At 45.3% G+C, this 23228-nt stretch overlaps 1 protein-coding gene across 10 annotated transcripts in view; it reads right to left on the bottom strand.

Annotated features, from left to right (window-relative positions):
* Positions 1 to 23228, bottom strand: part of LOC135914717 (chondroadherin-like) — a 660669-nt gene that overhangs the window by 23026 nt on the left and 614415 nt on the right. For all 10 annotated transcript variants that reach the window (XM_070533920.1, XM_070533923.1, XM_070533919.1 and 7 more), the window contains 2 exons: positions 21300 to 21643; positions 18750 to 18903 (listed from right to left, as the gene is read on the bottom strand). In XM_070533920.1, the coding sequence (XP_070390021.1) occupies positions 18750 to 18903; positions 21300 to 21589 (444 nt within the window). In that variant the 5' untranslated portion in view covers positions 21590 to 21643. The remainder of the gene's footprint in view (positions 1 to 18749; positions 18904 to 21299; positions 21644 to 23228) is intronic.

Genomic DNA, 23228 nt, shown 5'->3' with positions numbered 1-23228 from the left:
TTGTCTCATTCAGCTGTTTTCCCATCAATCAAACTCATTGCCCCTCTCATCGCATCAGCCGTATGACAACAAGGTAGAAAGCCAAGCAACCTTATTTTCTGTTCAGCCTCATTGCCTTTCTTTACTTCCCCTTTTCCATTGTAAGGAAAACTATATGCTTAGACAGCTCTTACAGATCGCCCCTGTATGACATTCTCCCCATATCCAACAGCTTCCGAAATATTTTCTTTGGTGTATTCAATAGTGCGGAAGAAGAAGTTGAAGCTTCAAAAGTCGACAAGCACTTCAGGCCACGGAAAGTGGTTAAGCTAACCACTTTTACTCCATTCTCCTGGTGAAATTATTCATGCAATAGCGTTATGTGCGGCCTTTCTAGCAGCAAAACGCACTGTGTTGCTTAGAAACATGATCCGTGAAAATTAATAGCCAGTACGCAAACGGAAACATTGGGTGAGGGGGCGGATGCTAAGCAAGAAAGAGCGAGAGAAACTAGATGGAGAAGGCAGGGACATACAAGGGTAAAGGCTTCTGGTTTGCTACCCTACACTGAGGGAGGGGTAAGCGAGTAAAGAAACATGGAAAGAGAAGCGGGTAAAAAAAGCAGCTGCGCGCGCAAAAAACAAAGGGAGCGTAATTAGGGAGCATTCTCCCTAATTGGCCACTCAAACGTAGAATTCCAACAGCGATATTGAACAGATTGTTGCATTAATAAAACACCCATTACACAGAGCACTATGTACAGGTATAATAAACGGGATTGCAAGGCTGAGCAATACAGCTGTTAACTCGCACAAGGGCCTGTTCATGCTTGTCTTCTTCAGCATTACTTTCACTTTTTCGATGAACACACTTTCCAATATGAGCTTCGCGGAGAATCACAAGGCGTTCTTGCTATCCTTTTTTTTACATTCCAAATTGATAAATACTAGTCTAACTAAACGGTATAGCATGAACGCGTCATGGGCGTCATAATCGTAAGCGCATTTTGTCTTATCTTGATCGTTTCTTTAACTTACACGCGTCGTCACGCAACTGAGCAAGGTACATGGAGCGAAAAACAAGAGCATAAACTCCACTGTTCGTTAGAAAAACGTACGCAGCAAAATTTATATTAGCGAAAAGGGTGCAAAACTTTTGCTGCATTGCTCGTCCTAACATGGGATAGCCTATCTTTTTCCCGAGCCTCAGTCTTTCACAGTGGTTTTTCAGAATGCTGTACACAACAAGGAAGCTAAAATGTGAAAACAAATTATGCAGCGTTTAGTCAGCTCGCAACAAAGGACGGTATCTCCAGCCAGTTTTCAGCTCTGGTGGTGTGGTCGTTATATTAACGCGAGGAATAACCTTGCGGTTCAAGACATCGCATGTCACGACCTGAACGGCGGCAGAACTAACGACTCTGCGTCATGCACTGGAATTCATCGATTTTGAAAGACCTAGAAAATGGGCTGTGTTCTCTGACTCAAAACCGGCATTACAGTGCACGCAGTCTCCGACGCGGATGTCATGAAAAGCTAACATACGAAACCGTGAAACTTCACCATAACGTCCAACAAAAAGGTAACGAGGTTGTTTTTCAATGAGTCGCTGGCCATTGTGGAGTCAGTCGCAATGATTCCGCCGACAACGCTGCTCGCACAGCACACCAAGAAGAGCACAGCGTTCCAATTCCGCTTTCGAGGACAGACGCCGCAAGGCTGCCTCTACACCTTGAACGCAGTCTCTCAGTGACCGAGTCTTTAACTCGCAAAACTTAAGACTTACACGACTGCATCCAATAAATCCCCTCACTGCAACTCCGACCTGCACTCGGACTTCCACGACGTGAAGCTACGCTTCTCTGTAGCCCTTTCGTTAGGAGTTGCCTTCACAAAGGTATACTCTACATTAATTGGAGCGACCGACGCTGCAGCATGCGAGGTCTGCCACACTGAAGAAAATATCGACCTCCTGCTGTGCCACTGTCCGCGATATGCCCCAGAAAGACAAGAACCTGCTAACGCTCTAAAAAAAGTGGAGAATTGTCCGCTTTCTGTGCAGGTGCTGCTGGAACACCATCCCCATCGCTCGTCGGCCCATAAAGCAGTGACGGCGCTTTTGTGCTTCTTGAGGACGACGGGCTTTTGTGAACGTCTGTGACTATTAATGCAATTTCTATTAGACCACACGCGTCAGTGAACTAACCGCTAATCTCTTTCTTTCCTTCCCTTCTCTCTCTACCTGTCATCTTTGTATTCCCTTTCCCATTCCCTAGTGCAGGGTAGCCAACCGGTTAACCTCCCTGCCTTCTGCTTTTCTCTTTCCTCCTCCCCTCCAGCCAGTTTTATATAGCACAGGGAGCATCTTAGAACATTATTTGTATCATTCATTTTCTTTTTTATTTTTCATAATTCTTGTCTTGTGTCATTAGCTCGCGCGAACTAGCACTCCCTTCGATAAACCACCAGGAGAAATCATCCTCTTCGGGTGAATGATATCAAACGAAAGGAATAGGAAGATATATATATATATATATATATATATATATATATATAACGTAGCGACGATACTAGCCTTTTCTCCGATGTCCACTAATTAATGGTCATTATTGTGCGCTCAACCACCCGCCTCTTTGTTCAGACTGAACGTGTGCGTACATAATTCGAACCAACACGAATACATAACAAGTAAGCAGACAAACTGGGCGTACGTGTTATCGCTTTGCGCAATCTCGCGTGTTGGGGGAACACAAAGCTACACTTCTACAGAGGCACATGGACGCAGTTTGAGTGAATTAAGTAAGGGCCATTGTGTTTTAGCCCGAATTTCTGTAAAGGTTTCTCCTTTTTCTCCTCTGAGATGATTGATCTTTTCATTTCCCTTCATTTGTATTCTCGGAATGTTAAAACGTTGCCGCCGCTTTCCGCTCCCTAATGGTTTCTTAATGCTCTAAAGGGAAAATGAATTTTTCTCCATCTATCTTTGTTTCAATGCCCGAGGAGTAATATGACAACGAGGGTCCCTATTACGGGTCTAATTCCGTTTGTGCTCCCCGTAGTGTCTTTTAGGCCATGTACTATTTGTGGCTCGAGGTCGAAATTACTAACTCCCATGCCTTGCTCAATGTTATGGCGGACAGCCCCGCCTGCGACATATGCAGATGTGGTGAGAGACACTCAAACACTTTTCTTTTTTCCTTTTGCAAACGCCATAGAGCTAAAAAATCAAACGATGTGCACAGACCATGGTAGATTGGGCAATCCCCCACTATTAAAGCAAAAGGTTATGTATGGGCGAATGCTGCCATAGCAACTCCATGCAGGTAGATATATCACGCGCCTCAACCTCCGGACCGCTGTGATGGCCTACATAATAGATTTAAGAACACTGCCCACTACCGTTGGATTGCGTAGGTTATCTCTTTTGTGCTACTTTGTCTTTCTGTCAGCTTACCCCTTTCGCCTGTGGAGGGTAGTCAACCGGAACTATACTTGTGGTTATCATCCCTGCCATGCTAGTGATCTTTTTCTCTCTCTTTGTCTCTTGTTACCCTAATCCCGGCCCCATCCTTCTCGCTTTCGGAGGTATCGAAGAGTTATCAAATGCGAAGAAAAGATGGAGGACGCTTAAGCTTCGCCTTTAAGAGTGAAACGCGATAACATTAAAAAACATCCCTTACTGCTTCTCACGCTTCCCGGCAACTGGAGCCTATGTAACAGTAATGCTTATGGGGAAACGCTGGTCGCGAACGCTATGCCCGAAGGCTGGCTTTGTGGTTGAAAGCGGCCTCTTGCGTGGACCACGATGTATGGATGGATGGATGGATGGAACGGGGCGGTGAGTCGTGCCACCAAGCTCTTGCTGTTATACTGCCTAATGTCCTACCCAGGTTAAAAAAAAAAGAAAAAAAGAAAGAGAAAAAAACTCACGATGAATTCTCATAACCAAATTTTCTGACCCCCTGTTCTGAACTATTGTGATCGATACGACGGAAGCGAGCGCCATCTGGAGTTATTGCAAGGAACCGGACGCGCCACTCACAGCACCCGAGATACTCAGCGCCGGCGCGCGCGAATGGCGGACGCCGTGGCCGGTGTGTGAATGGTAGGAACGCTGAAAAAAAAAAGGTTTCATTGAGTTTCCGCGTAACATAATTATGTTTTCTCGTATTGTCAAATCACAATCCGACGCTATCATGACTACAGGTTGTGTATAAGACGTACATTAGCATTTTTCTATGTATTTTAGCTTGAGAAATTCAATTAATTAATTAACTTCCTGGAGTGCCAGGGCATGGGTGGTTCTAAAATCTTTTTGCCGAAACCAAGTCCGACGCCGGATATTCTGCGACATGGTGTACTTAACGTTATCGCGTTAAAACGGAAGCCGTTGGCGTGTGAAAGTTCCATTGTGGTCTGAGTCAGACGCCTGCAGTCAACATTGCATCATCATGCAGCACCGTACTGTAATACACCAAATGTTGTATCTCTGTGCGAATATGCATGCATGCGCAAAGATGGTTAAAAAAAGAAGGCATTCCTTAAATTAATACAATTTATAAGTTTGTTTGTTGTTATTCCTTGCATATTATCATCATTGTTATATACATTGAGACTCCTTCTCCCTACCTACAATATATTATGATTCTAAATTGCTGCTGCTGCATCAAAGATAAGGGTACTCAAGCGTAAATTTAATAAATATGTTTATAAAGGTCGCTAACAACAGCCCCTGGCATTCACGGTAATTATGCTAGTACATTAGCAATATCGCTAATGAATTTCTTGTGGCTTCGTAATTGTCTCATTATATCTCTATGTGCCTCCTTAACCCAATTGCGCCTGTTCTTAGAGCACGATGCAGCGAGAGCGTCGCTTACTCTCCGCGACTGTGTGTACGACATCCCTGTGCGTATATTACATTGCGCGCGCGCAAGTTTTGTTTAGCATGCCGTCCCTGCTTGTTTCGCAAGAGCATTTTTGTGTAAGTCCCGGTGTGTCAGAAATACAATATCTTGCATCGTAATGCCGCAATCTTCAACGTATGTTGGTACACTGCAGCATAAGGACAGATTCGAAGGTGCTACAATTATTTCTTTAGGCAGCACCGCGACTTCTGAATTTCTGCATTCATTACTCGGTCTGACTCTTTAACATAAGCCATTGTGTCTGTTCTCTGCCTTTGGAGAACTTTATTTACACTACTGCTCTAATGAAGCACTGTTAGTTTATTCTCCGTCTAATGCGTGTATAATGCAGTGAGACGTAAAACGGTCTACGTCTAACTTCGCGTCTAAAGCTCTCTTTAGTTTTCTCAACCTTGCATTTTTTATATAACTCATGATTGCCCCTACACTAGGCACCGTCTAGCGCATACCCCGCACCAGCTTTTACGCACGAACGATCGTAGAAGTCAGATCTTGCGGCCCGTGTCGAAGCAACTTACGCCATTCGCACACGCGCCAGACTTCTCGGCAAGAAGAAGAAACTGTAGGAGCGATTGCGAATACCATGCGTGCCATGATCAGTGCCGGTTTCCTCAGCCTGAACGAAAAAGAAATCCACCGGAAAAGCAAGTTGGATAGCAGCGACTAATGAGGCCAAAGGAGACCACACTGCAGGAGTGGAGGGGATATTGCCTCGCCTAATACCTCGCCGTGCTTTCTTTCCCTCGTAACTTGCGCCTAGATGTCTAGTGCACGCTCGTTATTGGCGCCCCCCTTGCAGCATGTTTCTGCCGACCTTATCCGACGCACACGAAGCCCACGTCTCGTTTTCCTCTGTCGCCTGTTTGCTTTTTTTGCGACAATCCTAAACTAATTACTGACAGCCAGTACTGATCATAAGTTGTTTTTTCTTCCTTCTAGTTTTCTTCTAGACGAGAACATGGATGGAGACGGCCGAGAATGCCACAAGGACGACCAAGCTTGTTTTGGTTTTGAGGTCGTAACGTAACCTCTACCTCCCTCTCTCGTGATCTGATTGCGTTTTTTCGTGTGTGAGGATTATTAGATCCATTGACCGAAACGACTTATATTAGTTCCGTTCGCTTTGCGGGAGTGACGAAGTTCAAATGACGAAAATATGACTTCTGTGCTTGGACGAGCCCATGGTTTCAGCATGCTTAAGTGCGAACGCGCAGTAGCGGTTGAAAGTTACCTCCGTATTTCCGGTACGGTGTTATCTCACGCGATCTGGAACGCTATACACAACAAATTTTGTTCTTGGGAAGCGGTGAAACGAAATAAAAATGCGTGCAAACCTATCAAAACGTAACGTTAGAAACAAAGAAAAAACAAACAAAAACACAATGCCTTGATTTGGGCAAGTTGGTTCATCTGGACAGTTAAAAAAAAATGGCTGTGGCTTAGCTAAGGTTAAGCCCAGGATGCGAAGCATACTAGCCTTTATTTTAGTTGTTGAACCACTGTTTAGCCTGGTGAACTGCTGTTGCTTGGCTATATTTGGTTCGGCTAGACGAAGAAACAACTCATGCGTTACTCTGCTTCGCCTTCAAGACTGGAACGCGACAGCGTTCCCGTCGACCCGCCAAGGGGCGTAAGACAATGAGCTACGGCGCAGCGACTACGCGCCCCGCATTGGACGCGGTGAGCGTCGAGCAACGCAGCGTTCGTCGCAGCAACGAAATGTGCGCCTGAGCAAGCGACGCACGCCTGAGCCTTAGAAACAGCTCGTTTCTAAGGCAACACCGCATTCACTAGAGACGCTTTTGTACCGCTTTGAAGCATCGTACTCGTGGCTCAGTGGTAGCGTCTCCGTCTCACACTTCGGAGACCCTGGTTCGATTCCCACCCAGCCCATCTTGCAAGAGTTGAGCCAAAGCCAATTCTCCTCTCTCGTGACGTCACGGTGTCACGTGGTATTGAAGGCGACACCGCCGCGCCTGAGGAGCTGGGTTGAGCTCTCGTAATATGCTTCGCATAAAAGTGGTAAAAACTAAGACGAAGTCGAAGGAACATATACGACAGGTCTTCTACAATTGGCTCTATCCTCTCATCAGCGCCAGTCCTGTCGTATTTGTTCCGTCGACTTCGTCTTTAGCGCTTTTAATGAAAACAAAAAAAAAGCAATGCATTTGCGTGACCAACGTAACGTGAGTAATTAACGAGTTCATGGTCAAAAATTTGGCGAGAGATATCATAAAATATTTCATTCCTTCGTGAAGTGTGTGTCATAGAAAGCATCGCTGAATGCCGCGGTTTCACGCGGTTACTATTAGGCAAAGAAAAAGGTGACTAATCTAATAGATACGCTCGCTCAGGATCTACGTTGCAACAGGACCCGAGAGGTATATATTTGTCAAAGATACTTTGTCCAAGAATTGTGCAACATACGCCCGCGTCTTGTTCCTTATGTTAGTCAGTCCAACACTAAGCGCAACGCAATCATGAAACAAGTATATTTCACACGTTCGTGGAATGCGAAGCAGTAGACCACGTAAAACTAGAGCGAGGATTGTCGACGCAAGAGACAGAGCACGGTGACTGTCTACTATATGTCTCTATTTCTCCCTACATCACCCTGTACTTCCCTAAAAACAAATCTAGAGGGAATGAAAAACTACAGAGGTCGACGCAAAAGAACGCTACCCTTTCCCGTACGATAACATCTTTATTACAACAGATTGACGCGCTGCCAATCTGTTGTGAAGGGCCCCGTGTCATAAAAAACCGGCGTCGGGGTCGCCGGAGTAGCTCTTGAGCAAATACTTCTCTCTATATATAGGTATATGTATATGCCACGCCTCGATATATGACTAACGGTATATGCGGCTTATATAGCCACGCCATTCGATCACTGAGGTCGCTCACGCCTTTGTCTTACAATCTTGACAAAGCTATTCGTCAGAATTTTGAGAATGAAAGCCCACAAACAAATCTCATGGAACAAAACACCGACAGCGCATGCCTTGGATGCTCAGTCTTCTCAGGCTTAAATATTAAAAGTGCGAAACAATAACAGAAACCTGAAAAGGATTTTTGGACATTTTTTGTCGCCGCTGTGCACTACCTCCAGTGTTGGCCCACGCACGAGGCCGCCTTTCTACCAGAAAGTTTGCCTTCGTGCATAGCGTTGGCCGCCAGCTTTTTCCGGTAAATATACGGGTACATAAGTTGTAGTTGCCGGGAAGCGTCAGAAGCAGTCAGGGATCTTTGAATGTTATCGCGTTCCACTCTTAGAAGCCAAGCTTAAGTGGCCTCCAAGTTTTTGTTCACACTGATATTACCTTTTTCTCTCCCTATCCTTTCTTTTCATCCCTCCCCTTCTCTTGCGGAGCGTAATAAAATGGACGTGCGTCTATACGTGCGTCTGGTCAAGACATGGTGAACTGAATTTGTTCGAAGCGCGCTATGAATAATGATACCGAAGCCAATTAATGACGCACCCGGTAAATTCATTTTCTCGTTTTGCGTCGATATGTCTAGGACTGCTGCACGCAAATTGGGCTTGAAACCTCGCAAAATAGCGTAATTCGACGGTTCGTTTACAACAATTCACCGCCCTGGTTCCTAAACGGCTATGCGAGTGATGCATTATAAGATATTCATCGAACTAGATCTTTGATTTTCAAGCATAGACATTTTACAAGTGAAATTTAGTATACCCTAGAAAAAAGGATATATTAGGGTAAAGGTTAAATAAACTTAATGGGGCCAAATATAAAGCTTCAATTTAGCAAGTACGCATGCTTCAGCCTCATAAAGTAAACTCTCATGAAGTGGACGCATCAGAATAAAAAAAAAAACGCTTGAGTGTACGCATACATCACGCGGCAATCTACTCCAGATTTCAACACATCTTTCTCTTACATCTTCCATGAAAGATCTTCGGCACGGCTTTCCGGATACAAAAACCTTACCGAAGCAAAAGAACTCCAAAACACAATAAACCAGGCAGAGTGTAGCGATAGCGACAATAATGGAGTGCAGGAAAAAAACGAAAAAAAAAGAGAAATGGGAACGTTGGCGTGAAACATACGTAAGCATCTTAGACACAGGTGAATCCATAACACAAAGCGGCTAAACGGGCTCAATGGGCAAAAGGAAAGCTGTGAGAAAGGACGTCAAAGACGCAGCTCATTCAACAGAATTTCGTTCAATCTAGGAATCACATAAATGTGCAAAAGACATCTCCATCTCTTCGGGCACTTTTGTTTATTGCTTTTGATGGGCCACATCGGCACACAAAAAAAGACAGAGAGAGCGAGAGTCCTTTGATGAATCCTGGACAGCGTGCCTGCCTAGCATGATACTTTACACGAGTATAATGGAAAGAGTGATGATAAGCCCAGTGGGACGTCACAGGCACACAACATACACAGGATTTACCACCATAGGCAACAAAATACACTATCTCATCTTCTCAGCCACCTTAGACAAACTGGACACGCGCCCAATGACAGAAAACAAGATCCTTGGAACCTGGCCTACGCGAACATCAGCGCGATCCGCTATGAAGGCGCTGCTGCCATACTTGAAAGACACGGGACTTTCTGACAAATTGTGACAGTACACTGTGTGGCGCAGGACTGTACGGTGACACTGCGTAAGACTAGGAATGCCTTTGCGGGTTGCGTGACAGTGCCCACAGAAATAGTTCGTGTGTACGTGCGTGTGTGTGCTTAGTTTTTTTTTCCTTTTTTTATCCTTCTTTCTTTCTCACCTATTGCATCCCCTTTCCCCTCCCCCAGTACAGGGTAGCCAACCGGAGATAATATCTGGTTAACCTCCCTGTCTTTCCTTTGCCTATCTATCTATCTATCTATCTATCTATCTATCTATCTATCTATCTATCTATCTATCTATCTATCTATCTATCTATCCATCTATCTATCTATCTATCTATCTATCTATCTATCTATCTATCTATCTATCTATCTATCTATCTATCTATCTCATGGTGTCTTACGTCCCTCAGTAAGATTAAAGCTGCCTCCCCTGCGCGAGACGCACAGGAAGAGCTGGTCCATAGGCCAAGTATGCATGTGTTGAAACTCAAGGCCTGACAGCCTTTGACGATTAGTAAGTGCGTGCATTAGGTCTGTTCATTCAAATATTATAACCTGCGTGCGCAGATTAAGTAGGCTGTGTCTTCCTGCACGTAGCGCAAAGTAGGCAGTGGAGATTTTATCCAATTCATTATGAATAGAATCTATCTTAGTATTTGCGACATTTAGCCGAACGGAGTGGAACCAAAAGGAGAGATGCCCGAGGGTTAAAACAAAAAAAAAATTAAAAGACCCTGCAACAAAAGGAAAAGCGACGCATTTACGACTTTCAATATTTAACTCTTACTTCCCTCGATTAAATATAAAGTTCCATTAGGTTGGGGTGTGATTTTAGTTATAAATACTTCGTTAAAGATTCTGAAGGAGAAGTGCGGATAACGCTACATCTGAAAGGGTACCCGCCGTGGTGGCCGAGGGGTTCTGGCGTTGCGCGGCTAAGCACGACGCAACAGGACAAGATCCCTTCCGCGGTTGCTGCATTTCTGTGGTGGCGAAATACAAAAACGTCCATGTGCCGTGCATTTAGTGCATGTTAAAGATCCGCTAGTGGTCAAAATTAATCCACAGTTCCCAGCTACGGCGTGTCTCATAAGCAAATCGTGGTTTGGCCCGTAAAACCCGCTAATTCTGTTTTTGTTTTCATTTGAAAACAGTAACCTGTGTCTGTGTACCACTAAGGTGGATGATGGTTCGATCCGAAGTATCAATCAAAACAGGAAAAACACACTTCGGCTTGTTTCTCGATGTCTATAATATTTCTGTAAGTGGAGCATCAGCCAATCATGCGAACGAAATTGCCGGCGCCTAAGGTGGGAGCAACAAGTAAACTTCTTTCCGTCTTCTTGCGTCATGAATATCATGGTAAACCTTTTATAGTAGCTTCTTGCAAACACTGTGCGCATGTTTGAACGCTAATACACCTCTGTCATTGTTTATTTCTAGTGCACGCTTTGTTGTATATTAAATGCCGTGACTGTTGGTGGCAAATAGAGCACGGGGTTTCCACAACGTAAGCTGGAAGTTGGCGGGAGTGATTGCATGTGTGCTCCTTCACCCTGTCTCCTTTTGCATTCTTGAATCCCTTTTCGAAACACTTTTCGTTTTTTTTTTTCACAGATAGCGATTATACGTATTTACAGGCATTGCTTGACTTCTCTTCCAGCTACCAGTTTTCTTTTGCGTGACTCAGATCTTGTTCCGCAAAACTTCCACACGCTAACGCGCGTTATACTTGCTGCGTCACGGGTTATTGTTTTACAGTTTTGGGCTTCTCACCGACGCACACTGTTTTCCGCACATCGCATGTCTTCCGCACATTTAAATTAAGTACTCTCGTGAATAGCGCGCTGGGTAAACTAAAAAAGAAGAGGAAGAAGCGTAAAGGGCCACGATCGCCCCCCTCATGATCATGAAAAACAGTGCGAATGAACTTGCGTCGTGGAAGTGTAAACTACCGCCATGAAACCTAGCTCAAACAATAAACTTTTTTGACCTTTTTTATTTTTGTGGCGTAGGAGGCGGGAGGTGCAGTCATTCGTAGAAGCGGCCCTTGTAAAGGTTTTGAATGGAAAAGCTTTCCTGGCCTTTCTGTTGCGACAGCTCAGATAAAGGCAGCTAGCTCTCGAATGTTGCCTTTCCAAGGGACCCACCAGCTAGTGCAAGCCTATACTCGGTACAGGGACCCAGTATAAGCTATAGGTATCCCATCGAACGCCGCAATATGAGAGCCAAGATCGATGATAGCCTCTTTCCAGGAAGGGACACGAGGGGAAATGACGCGAGTGGGCGCCTTTGAACGGCCGCTGCGAGACACGGGTTGGGTGCTTGTACATGCCACCAACTTTCGGCAACAGCCAGGAGCTGATTGATAAATGCTTTGTACGTGTCTCGGCGAAATATATTGCTCTACAAATAGGTGTCGCACCGGACAAAATGATTCCGCGTTCGTCTATACCATAACAAAATACAAAAAAGCAGCCTATCACTAAAGATCGCCATGAATGACTAAGGTGGATGTCTTGCCTGCGCTGTGTTCTTTAGCGACAGGCCCGATATACCGGAGTCTAATACGAAGAAGGGGAATGACAGGGAACTAACTTCGTGTACTATACTGTCGAGAAAGCGAGTAGGGGGTCACTGATTGCGTAACTGTACTGGAGAAAGGCAAGATGCACACAAAGGGCGGCTGCTTCACTTCTTTGACCCACTCGGAAGAAGGCTGTTTGTGCGTCCCTGTAGTCACTGTGTATATCATATCTTTCAACGAACATATCAAGTAGCATGCCAGAACATCAAAGGCAAACATCTGCAGCTCTTGTTAAAGACAACATCTCTCTCAGAAGGAGACCGTGCAAACTTGGAGAGCTTTGGCAGTAGGCTGAAATCGATGGGCAGAAGGAATTGAATGGGCCATCTTGTGCTGTAATCGCGCGGGCTGTACTGGTAGGCAGAAGGACATTAGGCGGCCCCTTGCGATGTCCCATGCGCAGCCGCAGCCGGCGCGCCCACCGATGCATGCACGAGAATGGGTGATTTGTAAATGTGCCCTAAGTCGGCGGCTTGCGGCAACGTAGCGTTTTCCTGCCGAGGTCAGCGTACTCGTATGGGTTCTAAATCTTCAAAACGCTTCTACGGTATGCAAGCACGAAATTTTCTTAAGGATGCTCTGGCGGTCACACTAAAGTCCATGTCCGTTATTATAAGTAAAGGTATTGAATTTTCGATTGCTGGTTCACGCTGTAAGGACTTCACAGTTCAATATCGAGCCGTTTCTCGATATTCTGAAACTTCAATGAAAGGTCACCCGAGAGCATCGATTCAACTAAATGGCTTGCTTTGTCAGAACACGCGTGTAGGTATAAGACATGAAATAAAGCTTTACAAATGCGTTCACAATGATTGAATGAGTTCATTCGCATTGGTTTTAATGACGTGATATTGAAGTATCATTCAGGTACGTACGTTACAAGAAAATGGCTAAAGCATTTCACCCAAAGCAAAGCAGCAGAGTGATGCTTGACAGCTACTACCAGAACCTGCTGCTCGCTCGGTTGACAAGAAAGAAAAAATATTGTACCTGAACTCATGTAACGCACCCACGCTACCATATAACGTCCACAAAGTTGTAAATACCAACAAAACATATCACGAAAAAGCTGTTCGCATATTGGCATAAGGACAGTGGCGCTTAGCGGCGAAGGCCGGTACTTCTTGCCCCAAATCATCGAGGACATCATTCGTTCACGCTCGAACCATCACAAGCTCGCAACCGTTGAATACCCACTGACCCACCGACGAATGAACTCAGAGACCACTTGAACAAACTTTGACTGATATGTATCAATGTGCGCTTCCACCGACCACCGACACTGGGACTACGCAATATGTTACTATTGTCTACAGCTCGTCTAGGTAGGTACGAAATCGCCGACTATTCGCCATTTCCTTTTTCTCTGAGAAGGAAAACTTTCTCTGGCCCTCGATACTTATTTGACACCGGTCTAAGCCCAATCACTACGTTACGTTCACGATGCCACAGCGCCTGCCGACACAGTCCATCACATCGCTCGTGAGCGGCTCACAGTATCACAGGCTTCCCAAAATGACCTGTATAATCGCCGCCGCAACGACGTCTGTTCCTTCGCACTGCTGTGGTCTCCATTCCACCGAATAGCTAGGTCTGTCCGAAAAAAATATTGTCACTCAACCATGATCTCTAAAGAGTGTTGCGCAAAGCTACCCAAGCTCTTTGCGAAATTGAGCGAGTCGGTGATCAAGTGCGGTCTACACGACCACCCTCAACTACGGTACATGTCATGTAACTTAAAAGCCAACAGTAACGGAATTTCGCTTTGCCTAAATTTGTTATAAACGAGTACTACGTACTTCTGAACCAACCTTCGCAAAGCCGCAGGGCCACTAATTGGACAGTCTTTTTGTCAGCAACCTTTCAACAGCATCTAAGGCGACGATGCGTGCGCCACGATGGTTTCACTACAAGTCTCAGCGCACCATGGTGTACTGATGCTTATCATGGAGACAAAAATTTTGAGGACGCTTAAGCTTCGCATTTAAGACTGAAACATGATAGCATTCAAAGATCCCTGACAGCTTCTCACGCTTCCAGGCAACTGGAGCGTATGTAACCGTAATGTTCTAGGAAACGCTGGCCGCGAACGCTATGCACCCCGGGCTTTGTGGTAGAAACGCGGCCTCTTGCGTGGGCCGCGATGCAGTGGAGACGAGCGCCAGCTGGAGGTAATGCAACGAACCGGTCGCGCCAGCCTGCGCTAATGGTGGACGCCGGGGCCGGTCTGTGAATTGTAGAAACCGGGGAAAAGGATTTCCTTTGAGTTTTCGCGTAACAGAATTGTTTTCTCGTATATTCAAACTACAATCCGAGAGCTATCATGTCTGTAGGTTGTGTGTTTATAGTAGTTTACGATATTTGCACGCATTTTAGCTTGAGAAATTCAATTATTTCTATGAATTACTTGCGTCACATGGATGGCCTGGGTATGGGTGGTTCGAAAATCTTTTTGCCAATACGAAGTCCGACACAGGACAACGCCGGGTTTTCTGCGACACGGGCTCCTTAACGCTATCGCGTTAAAATCTCGAAGGTGCCCCTCCGAAGCAGCCCCTCTAGAGTTAGGCCGGAGACTTATCTATAGAAAAGTCTCGGAGGTGCACCCATACATGTAGGCCGGAGACCTATTTATTTTTTAAGCGCCGTGCGCTTGGGCTGGGTCACGTGACCACCCCTCGAGAACCACGCAGACCAATCAGCGCACGCGGTTGAACGAGCGCCTCGACAGCGAGGGGGCTCGTCGCGGCTACCCGCGGCGCCAGCGGTGTCTACACTACGCAGAAGCATAGGTGGCACGCATGAACGCCGTTGCAATAGTTGAGTCCACGCGCGGCCGAATCAGCTAAGCGCAATTTGACCAGGGTCAGGCTGGAGTATACTTGCTCGCGCGCCGAGTCCGGTCGTGCTACGTCGTGCGTACTGGCTTTGTCCTGCTACATAGAAAAACGGACTGACCAACAAATACAGATTGCGCGTTTGGAAACACAATCAACACCAAGCGTACTTGTGCTCTAGGCTTACTTCGGAGGTCGTATCAAATAACCGCGCATCAGCCATTAGGTCAGAGGCCAGTGGTAGTGACAGTGTTTTTTTTCTGTAGTTAAATACTCAAAAGTGCCTGTACTTGTGTTGTTGTCATGGCACTTGCGCTCGTATTTCAAACATCAAATGTCGCGCGGAGGCTTCACCATATCTACGCCATCTCATAGTAGGCTTCTTACGCGGTCCAAAATTTAGTTTCTTTTGGTTTTAAGCTGTAATTCACAGCCACCTGCGTTTTGTAACGACACGCACGAGGCCAGCGCCCTCCCTCCGGAGGGTAGCGTCACGAGACAGCAGAAGAAGCTGTACTGTCGGTCGGACAACGACGACAGCGACGAAGTGGCCGGAGGTGCTTCAGAGCCTCGTCTCGGTTGCGGCTGCTTATGATTATTGTACCCTTGCAGATAACCGCAAGTACACACTCTATCTCGCACAAAAATTCAGGAATATGAATAAACGAAAAGCGCTTTTACCTGCGATTACACGGAGCACAAATAAACGATATAGGATTATAAGAGCACAGAAACAAGGGCGAACAAGCAATTTACTTGGACAATAGGATTAGCTGGTCATTCATTGTAGCGCTTGTCGTTATTCCAGGATCTTTCACAAAGCACGCATTACAAAGCATTAACGGCAAGTGCACACACTCGATCGGCACGCGACGTATAAGCTGTTTTAACAAAGAGATTGAGTTTCTTGAACTTGAGTTGCTCTTTCGGTCATTTTTTTTTTTCGTTCCGTCGCTTCCTATTTTTTCTCGCTAAATCTCAATGCAGGCTATACCTATGTTTTATTCGTCCCTTTTTAAGCACAGCTTTGTCCCTAAAACTACTTCTTTATAAAATATTAGTAAGTCTAAAATTATAGCAGGCAAGCGCTGTATGACATTCTTCTCAGGATAAACTAACTAGCTAATTAGAAGTTGTTGAGAATAAGTTCAATTGGTTTCAATATGTGTATCTATAATACAGCGGCGAGTATTTCTGCCATGAAAACAAACTTGAAGCTGACGCCACTCTCTCGACGCAACATGTCTTTTGTTTTTTGTTTTTTTTTTTCAATCATTTTCGCTTCGCTTATCCACTCAGCGGAATAACCTTCCCAAAGCGGTTGTCACTATCAGTACCAATAAACAATTACGATACATTTCAGCTAATATTGCGTAATCAGACGTATTTGTACTTTCCATTTCTAACGAATTTCACTTGTCCATATACAAGTGACGATCCATGGTGAATATCTCACAACCTTCGATTTGTAGATGACATTGTCCTGTTAAGCAGTCCTGGGGACGAGTTGGAACGAATGATTTGGGGCTTTAACTATATAAAGTGTAAGAGTAGTGTTGAAGATTAATATGCAGAAGACAAAAGTAATACTCAATTGCTTGGTAAGAGAACAAGAATTTGTGATCGGCAGTCAGCCTCTAGAATATGGGCAGAAGTATGTTTATCTAAGTCAAAGAAAAGGATCCTCATCACGAGACGAAAATTTACAGAAGGATAAAAACAGGCTACGGTGCATATGGCTGGTACTACCAAAACACAGCCGGGAACTTACCGCTATCACTGATAAGGAAATTGTACAATCATTGAATTCTACCGGTAACAAAATAATATGCAGAAATTTTGAAGTTAACTTAGGAGCCTGAGAACATGTCAAGGACCACGCAACGAGCGATGGAACGAAAACTATTTGGCGTAACTTCGAAGAGACAGGAAGAGTGGTAGAGACCTGACAGCAAACGAGAGTAACCGATATTCTAGCTGATATTAGCAGGAAAGAATGGATCTGGGCTGACCATGTAATGCGTAGGGTAAATAACCGGTGGACCATTAGAGTTGCAGAATGGGCTCCAAGAATCGAGCACACCAGAAAATTAAGTGGGGGGGGGGAATTATAAAATTTGCACAGAGAACTTGGAATTAGCTTTCGCAAGACCCATGTAATTGGAGAACGCTGGAAAATGCCTTCGTCCTGCAGCAGACATAAAAATAGGCTGATGATGAGGACGATGATATAACATGCATGTTTGTGAACACTTCATTGGAATGTTGTGAAGAACCAGCTGTGGTTGCCCAGTGGCTATGGTGTTGGGCTGCTGAGCACGAGGTCGCCGGATCGAATCCCGGCCACGGCGGCCGCATTTAGATGGGGGCGACATGCGAAAACACCCGTGTATTTAGATTCAGGTCCACGTTACAGAACCCCAGGTGGTCGAAATTTTTGGAGTCCTCCACTACGGCGTGCTTCATAATCAGAAAGTGGTTTTAGCAAGTAAAAGCCCAGAATTTTTTTACCAGCTATATGCAGCTAATTGTATGTTGAGAAGCCTTGGTTCCCGATTCTGTAAATCAAATCGGTCAGGTATATATATTTTGGGGGAAGCACTTTTATTTGTATTATTTTTGGCCCTGAGGGTGTAATTAATAAATAATTGCTGTTCGTGATAGCGCGTTGGTTCAGTGTGTCTTTCTTGACCTGCTGTCTGTGGTATTCGTCATTCAAGCAAGCAACGTCAATGACTGCTTTATGAAGAACTGGGGCCGCTTGGAATAGCATTATCAGGAAATAGCACTGAAAAGGTTATCGAGACGCACAATAAGAACAACAACAGCGACTTCTCGTTAATGTTAGTGTTTCTATTGTTTGTCTCAAAAACTTCGCAGTGATGTTTCGCAATGTATCAAAAAGCCAGTTGTGGCAGCTGCATCTGCTGTGAGCCCCAGATGCCAAATATTTTACTACATTGCCGAGAGTTCTCATACCATTAATGCAACATACTAGGTCTGTACAAGGAATAACTCTAAAAAGAAATAACTCTGTGAGACCACTGCAGAGTGAACACATTGAGGGAACGCACACTACTGCGGAGAACGCGCAATTAAGAAAAATGGAGTTAAATAAAGAACGAACAAATGTCGCCCCCCCTCCTCATCTCGCACAAAAAAAGCGCTAAACGATGAAAGATAGAAAAAGCACAAGAGGAGTGGCCATGCTATAATGTTTTTACTTAGTGTGACTGTAAACAATGCTTGTTTTGTTTCTCTGTTTTACTTATACCAAAGGATGACAAAGCCTGAACATGATCGCGATGCGAGCGCAATCCATTCTCGGGTTTTTACAGTAAAGGGTTTAAAAGTAGGCAAAGGAGCCACCCAAATACCTTCTGTAACACACCCAGCTCTATGGCGGACTTGTGAAAAATGCATCGATTCAGGGAAGGGACTGTGGAGGAAGTGCCTATTAGCAGCAGACTGTTTGGCTTTCAGGTAAGTATACTAGAACAAGAAATCTAAAAATTGTTCATATTATCAAGAACACGGCTGTCATAAAAACACCGCGAGACTGTCTTAAATACCCGTGGCCGGTTCTTGTTTTTATCAAGTGTCTCTCACAGACCTAGACCACAACCATAACTTGTTCTTTTACTGCGTCATTTAAGCAATTAAATTATGGGGTTTTACGTGCCAGAAGAATGATTCGAAACATAATTAGGGTGCCGGGACGATAACGCAGGCTCTACATGTTCTCTATTGTTCGTACCTGCGGACGGACAGATGCACACACTTCAACACCGGAAAACAATTATATCGAGTTCACTAACCTCTTCTAATGCATTCTGGGAAAGGTCCAACGACTCGAGACGGTCACCCACGCCGCGGAAGGCGTCCAAGTGAATCTCGGACACGTTGCTGTGATGAACAAGCAGATGGGATATCTCCAGACCGTCTAGCAAGCCAGGTGGGAACTGCTCTAGCCTGCAGTTGGGAAGAAATCGATTGGGAATAAAATCAGTGGAAATTGAGAACACAAAACATGTCTTGAAACCATGTGGAAATCGTCACAGAAGCAGTAAACTGCGCACATTCAATTGAGATGTCTTTTTTTAAATGTCACATACATGCTCAAGGCCTTCGGTCATAGGACAGTTTTCTTTTATCTGTGTTGTTTTTTCCTTTACTCTTTGAATGCTCGTTTCCTTGCTTTTAGGCACCATTTTGGAGAGTGGGCTCTTCAGTAGCCAAACTCGCTATTTTGTCGCTGCTAGTACACAACAATAAGAAAAGTATTTTTGAATGTCGCTCATCCGCCACTGTTCGCAGCAGGCTTTGAAATAATACTGATGACACCTTTTTTATGTACGCCTACCATGTGATTGTAGACGTATGCGATATACTTTTTAACGCTAAAGCATTATATTCGTTAAAGCATTATCACCCACGAGACAGAAAAGTCGGCGTTTTGCGAAACAAGTGGTAACCAAACTCATCTTTATTAGTGACGTCATCAGCGTCTTGTATGACATCAGTAGCAACAAAGAATTAAGGTTAGAACAAGTTAGAGTAAGGTGACTTCAACTGGAGTAAATTGAATTAAGGGGAAGTAAAGTGAATGATGGTGAATTAAAGTGCATTAAGGTAGAATAAAGTACAATAAGGTGGATTGAGGTGGACTAAGGTTCGTACAAATTAAAGCAAGGTGTATAAAGCAGGATTAAGGCGGAAAACAGTGCATTAAGGTGTATTAAGGATGGCACAAGGTAGAGCAAAGGGGTGCAGGTGAATTAAAGCGGAGTAAGGTGTATTATAGTGTATTAATGTGAAATATGGTGGATTAGGGTAGGCATAAAGCAGATCTATTGGATTACGGCGGGATAAGGTTGCTATAAATTAGAGCAAGGTGGATCACGATAAAGTTCTGAAGGAAACGTGAGAAGTATGACGTCACGTATCATGGGCGCAACCAATTAATTGGAGAAGTCATGCTTTTGCTTTAAAATCACGTAAGGATGCTTAAGGGATTGTCTATTTTTGTTTTATTCTTGAATAAGCACTTTAGAATGATAGATATGTTACTAATAGAATATGCTGTACGCACAATATTTTCTGCCAGCGTCACTTATATTGCATAAAGCTTGCGTTGCTCACAAAATCATCGAAAGGCTTAGTAGTCATTACAAGAACAACTAAAATTTACACATAGATGCTGAGAAGTGATAGCGAAAATTGCTATCCACCCGACTTGTAGCACGAAGACACAATGCAAAACCATACAGGTTTTTTCAGGAAAAAAGCTTCGCAGTCGAAAAAAATATTGTCCTTGCCTGAGATTCAGACCGGGGGCAAACGCGTTTCCGGGGTGGTCGCTTTACCATCTGATCTAATCGTGAAGCTAACAGATCACAGATAGAGGGCTAATAAGTAGACAAGCCGAAGCACTGGGATACTGAATAGGGCAAATTTTTTCTACGGAAGCCCGAAAGGTGGAGCAAAGTCAGGAACCAGGGCGAATTTTTCGTGAACTTCGAAGCTTTCTTTCTCAGAAACCCGTATGGGTTTTCCGTTCTAGCTTCAAGCTACAAGACGGCTGAATGAAATTTTTTCTTTCACGATGGTGGTAGTGGTGGTGGTGGGTTGACTTTCCACTACCTTGTAGGCTTGCGCAGAACTGATTCGCCATACTGAGTATACCGGGTACTTCAAGTTGTCGGTTAATTCGCGCTCGCTCTGCAGTCTCCTTGTTAGCTCAGGTGGTATATCAATCGCTCAGAAAAGGCGTCCGACCCGGGTTAGAATCCCGGACCAGGAAATTTATTTTTTCTTCAACTGCGAAGCTGCCTCGCTCAAAAACACATAAACGTTTTGTTCTTTTGCTTCGTTCTACAAGTCGGGTGAATGACAAGTTTCCCTTACATGAGCGTTTTTCCATCTTGTGGGCGTCCGCATACCTGATTTTGTAGTATACAGAGTAGTATGTATGTATGTATGTATGTATGTATGTATGTATGTATGTATGTATGTATGTATGTATGTATGTATGTATGTATGTATGTATGTATGTATGTATGTATGTGTGTATGTATGTATGTATGTATGTATGTGTGTATGTGTGTATGTATGTATGTATGTATGTATGTATGTATGTATGTATGTATGTATGTATGTATGTATGTATGTATGTATGTATGTATGTATGTATGTATGTATGTATGTATGTATGTATGTATGTATGTATGTATGTATGTAACTTCTCAGATCTACGTTTGGCAGCAATCTGACGTTCAGCATAAACTAATTCACTAATGCGGCTTGATTTGAGAAGCAAAATGCTACCCAATCTGTGGAGACGCGCTGCACGAACGGCGGACGCTCACCTGACTTCCTTGATTTTCAAATACAGCACGGGATGCTGCGCGTCCGCGACGGCTGCCAGCGACGCCCTTAGCCGGTCGGCACGCTCGACTCGCTCGCAGATGACGTCGAGGCCCTTGGTCTTGTCCGAGCACTGGCACGAGGGCCCGATCAGCTGCCGGGAGGGACACGCCCGGTGGAACCACTGCGCCATCGCTCCAGCCACTGCCGACGAGAGCACCAGCAGCAGCTGGAGCAGCCCCGCCACCAGGGCGGCCGGGCACCTCCGCCATCGAACCACGACGACGCGCATCGTCCTCGCGCTCTTTCAGCAGACGCTGAGGGCCGGCTGTGGCGGGGACTGCGCCTGCAGTGAATGCGCGATGAGAAAAAGAAGTTACGAATGACTACGATTCAGTTCCATGCAGTTCAATTGCGTTTGTCTACCACAAGATATCCAGATCGGACTCATTGGCTGAACTCGCAAAAGCGCGTTGCGAGCTGGACATAGGCAAGAAAATCGGTACAACAAACACAGCGCTACTTTTCCAAGTGACGTTCATTTTATCTGGCCTAGCGGGGTCAGGTGCTCGCAGTGGACTGTAGACCAGAATCTGTTACTCTCTCACACCTGTTTAGGGCTAGCGCATTTGTTGTCGACCCCGCTTGACAGCTGCGCTCGTCGCGCACGCAGGGCCATAGAAGTTTCCCACTCAAATTACTCGAGATAACTCTGGCGCTGCGATAGTTCGGCTACCATAGGAAGGATGTTTAATACATGTATCTGTCTCATATTCGTGCCTGCGGCTTGAGACTTTCTTGTGGCTTTGTGTAGTACGCTTGATCTGAATTTATTAGTATGAAGTTTGAAGCGCTCTCATTTTTCTAAGCCCTCAAATCAGTAAGAGTCTGGGCAAACGCATAACTGGGGCAAATTGTGAAGCAGTAGTTCATTGAATATTGTCCACTTGCAAAGTCGGAAGTTGCGAAAATCGCTCGGTCGCAAGACATTGGCGGCAAACATGTGACAAAGACAGGCTGTAGGGGTTGGAGGGACGGACTCCGGGATGAAAACCCAAAACTTGGGGGGATTTATTCTACATTATGTACAAGGTGGTGAGCGTCAAGTAGCCGTCGTACAGTCATTACGGGCCGGCAGCAACTCGGACGCTGCGGCCCGCGGCAAGAGGTTCGAGAGAGGTGAATCAGGGAATCAGGGCATGTCCCAGAACCATCAGGTCTCTCTGGAAGGCTTCTTATAAACCCTTCGAGCACTGTAAGTCACGTCATTTTTGACCAATAGGAGAGTCCACCTCCGATGACGCCACTTTCAGCCAATGGTAGGCGCCCGTGTCGCGTGGCACACCTGTCGGGGCTCTCTGCGGTCTTGCCACGCAGACTGGCAATCCACTTGTAGGCTGGAGAAGGAGCGGGGGGGCGCTCGTGCACCTGCTTCATTGTCGGATGCCCACCTGCTAACCCCGGCGGCGCACGAACTTGTTGGCACGTAAACTTGTTGCCTTAAACTTGTTTGCTCGGCCGCTTCTCTGGAATGCGCTTTCCTGCTTTTGCATTCCTCAATTAGCTGTGCTGCAATCCGATGTGGTCTGGGGAACTCGAAGTAATCGCAGGAACCAGCTCCATATCTAACAGCTCGTCCTCGCCCCGGTTGTTCTGAATGGCCGGTGAACTCAATTCGCTGGCCATGAGGAACGCTGAAAGGAGCTGCAGGGTACTGGGGTCGAGCCTCGTTTGACAACCCTCGGGATCCTGGGCCCTGGAGAACAAACGTCAAACAAACAAAACAGCACAGCGCTGCACCACGCGTAAGCGCAGGCTCTTCACCCCTGACTCGCCAGACTATTACTGAGTCAAAATCAACCTGATCTTTTATTTCCCCAATTTCGACAAAACAGTTCCAACCACCCTTCCAAACAGCTATCCATTTCTCC

Source organism: Dermacentor albipictus, chromosome 2 (assembly GCF_038994185.2).
Source record: "Dermacentor albipictus isolate Rhodes 1998 colony chromosome 2, USDA_Dalb.pri_finalv2, whole genome shotgun sequence".
Taxonomy (NCBI): Eukaryota; Metazoa; Arthropoda; class Arachnida; order Ixodida; family Ixodidae; genus Dermacentor; species Dermacentor albipictus.
Note: the sequence above shows the minus strand (reverse complement) of the source record. Positions and strands in the feature narration are given on the sequence as shown.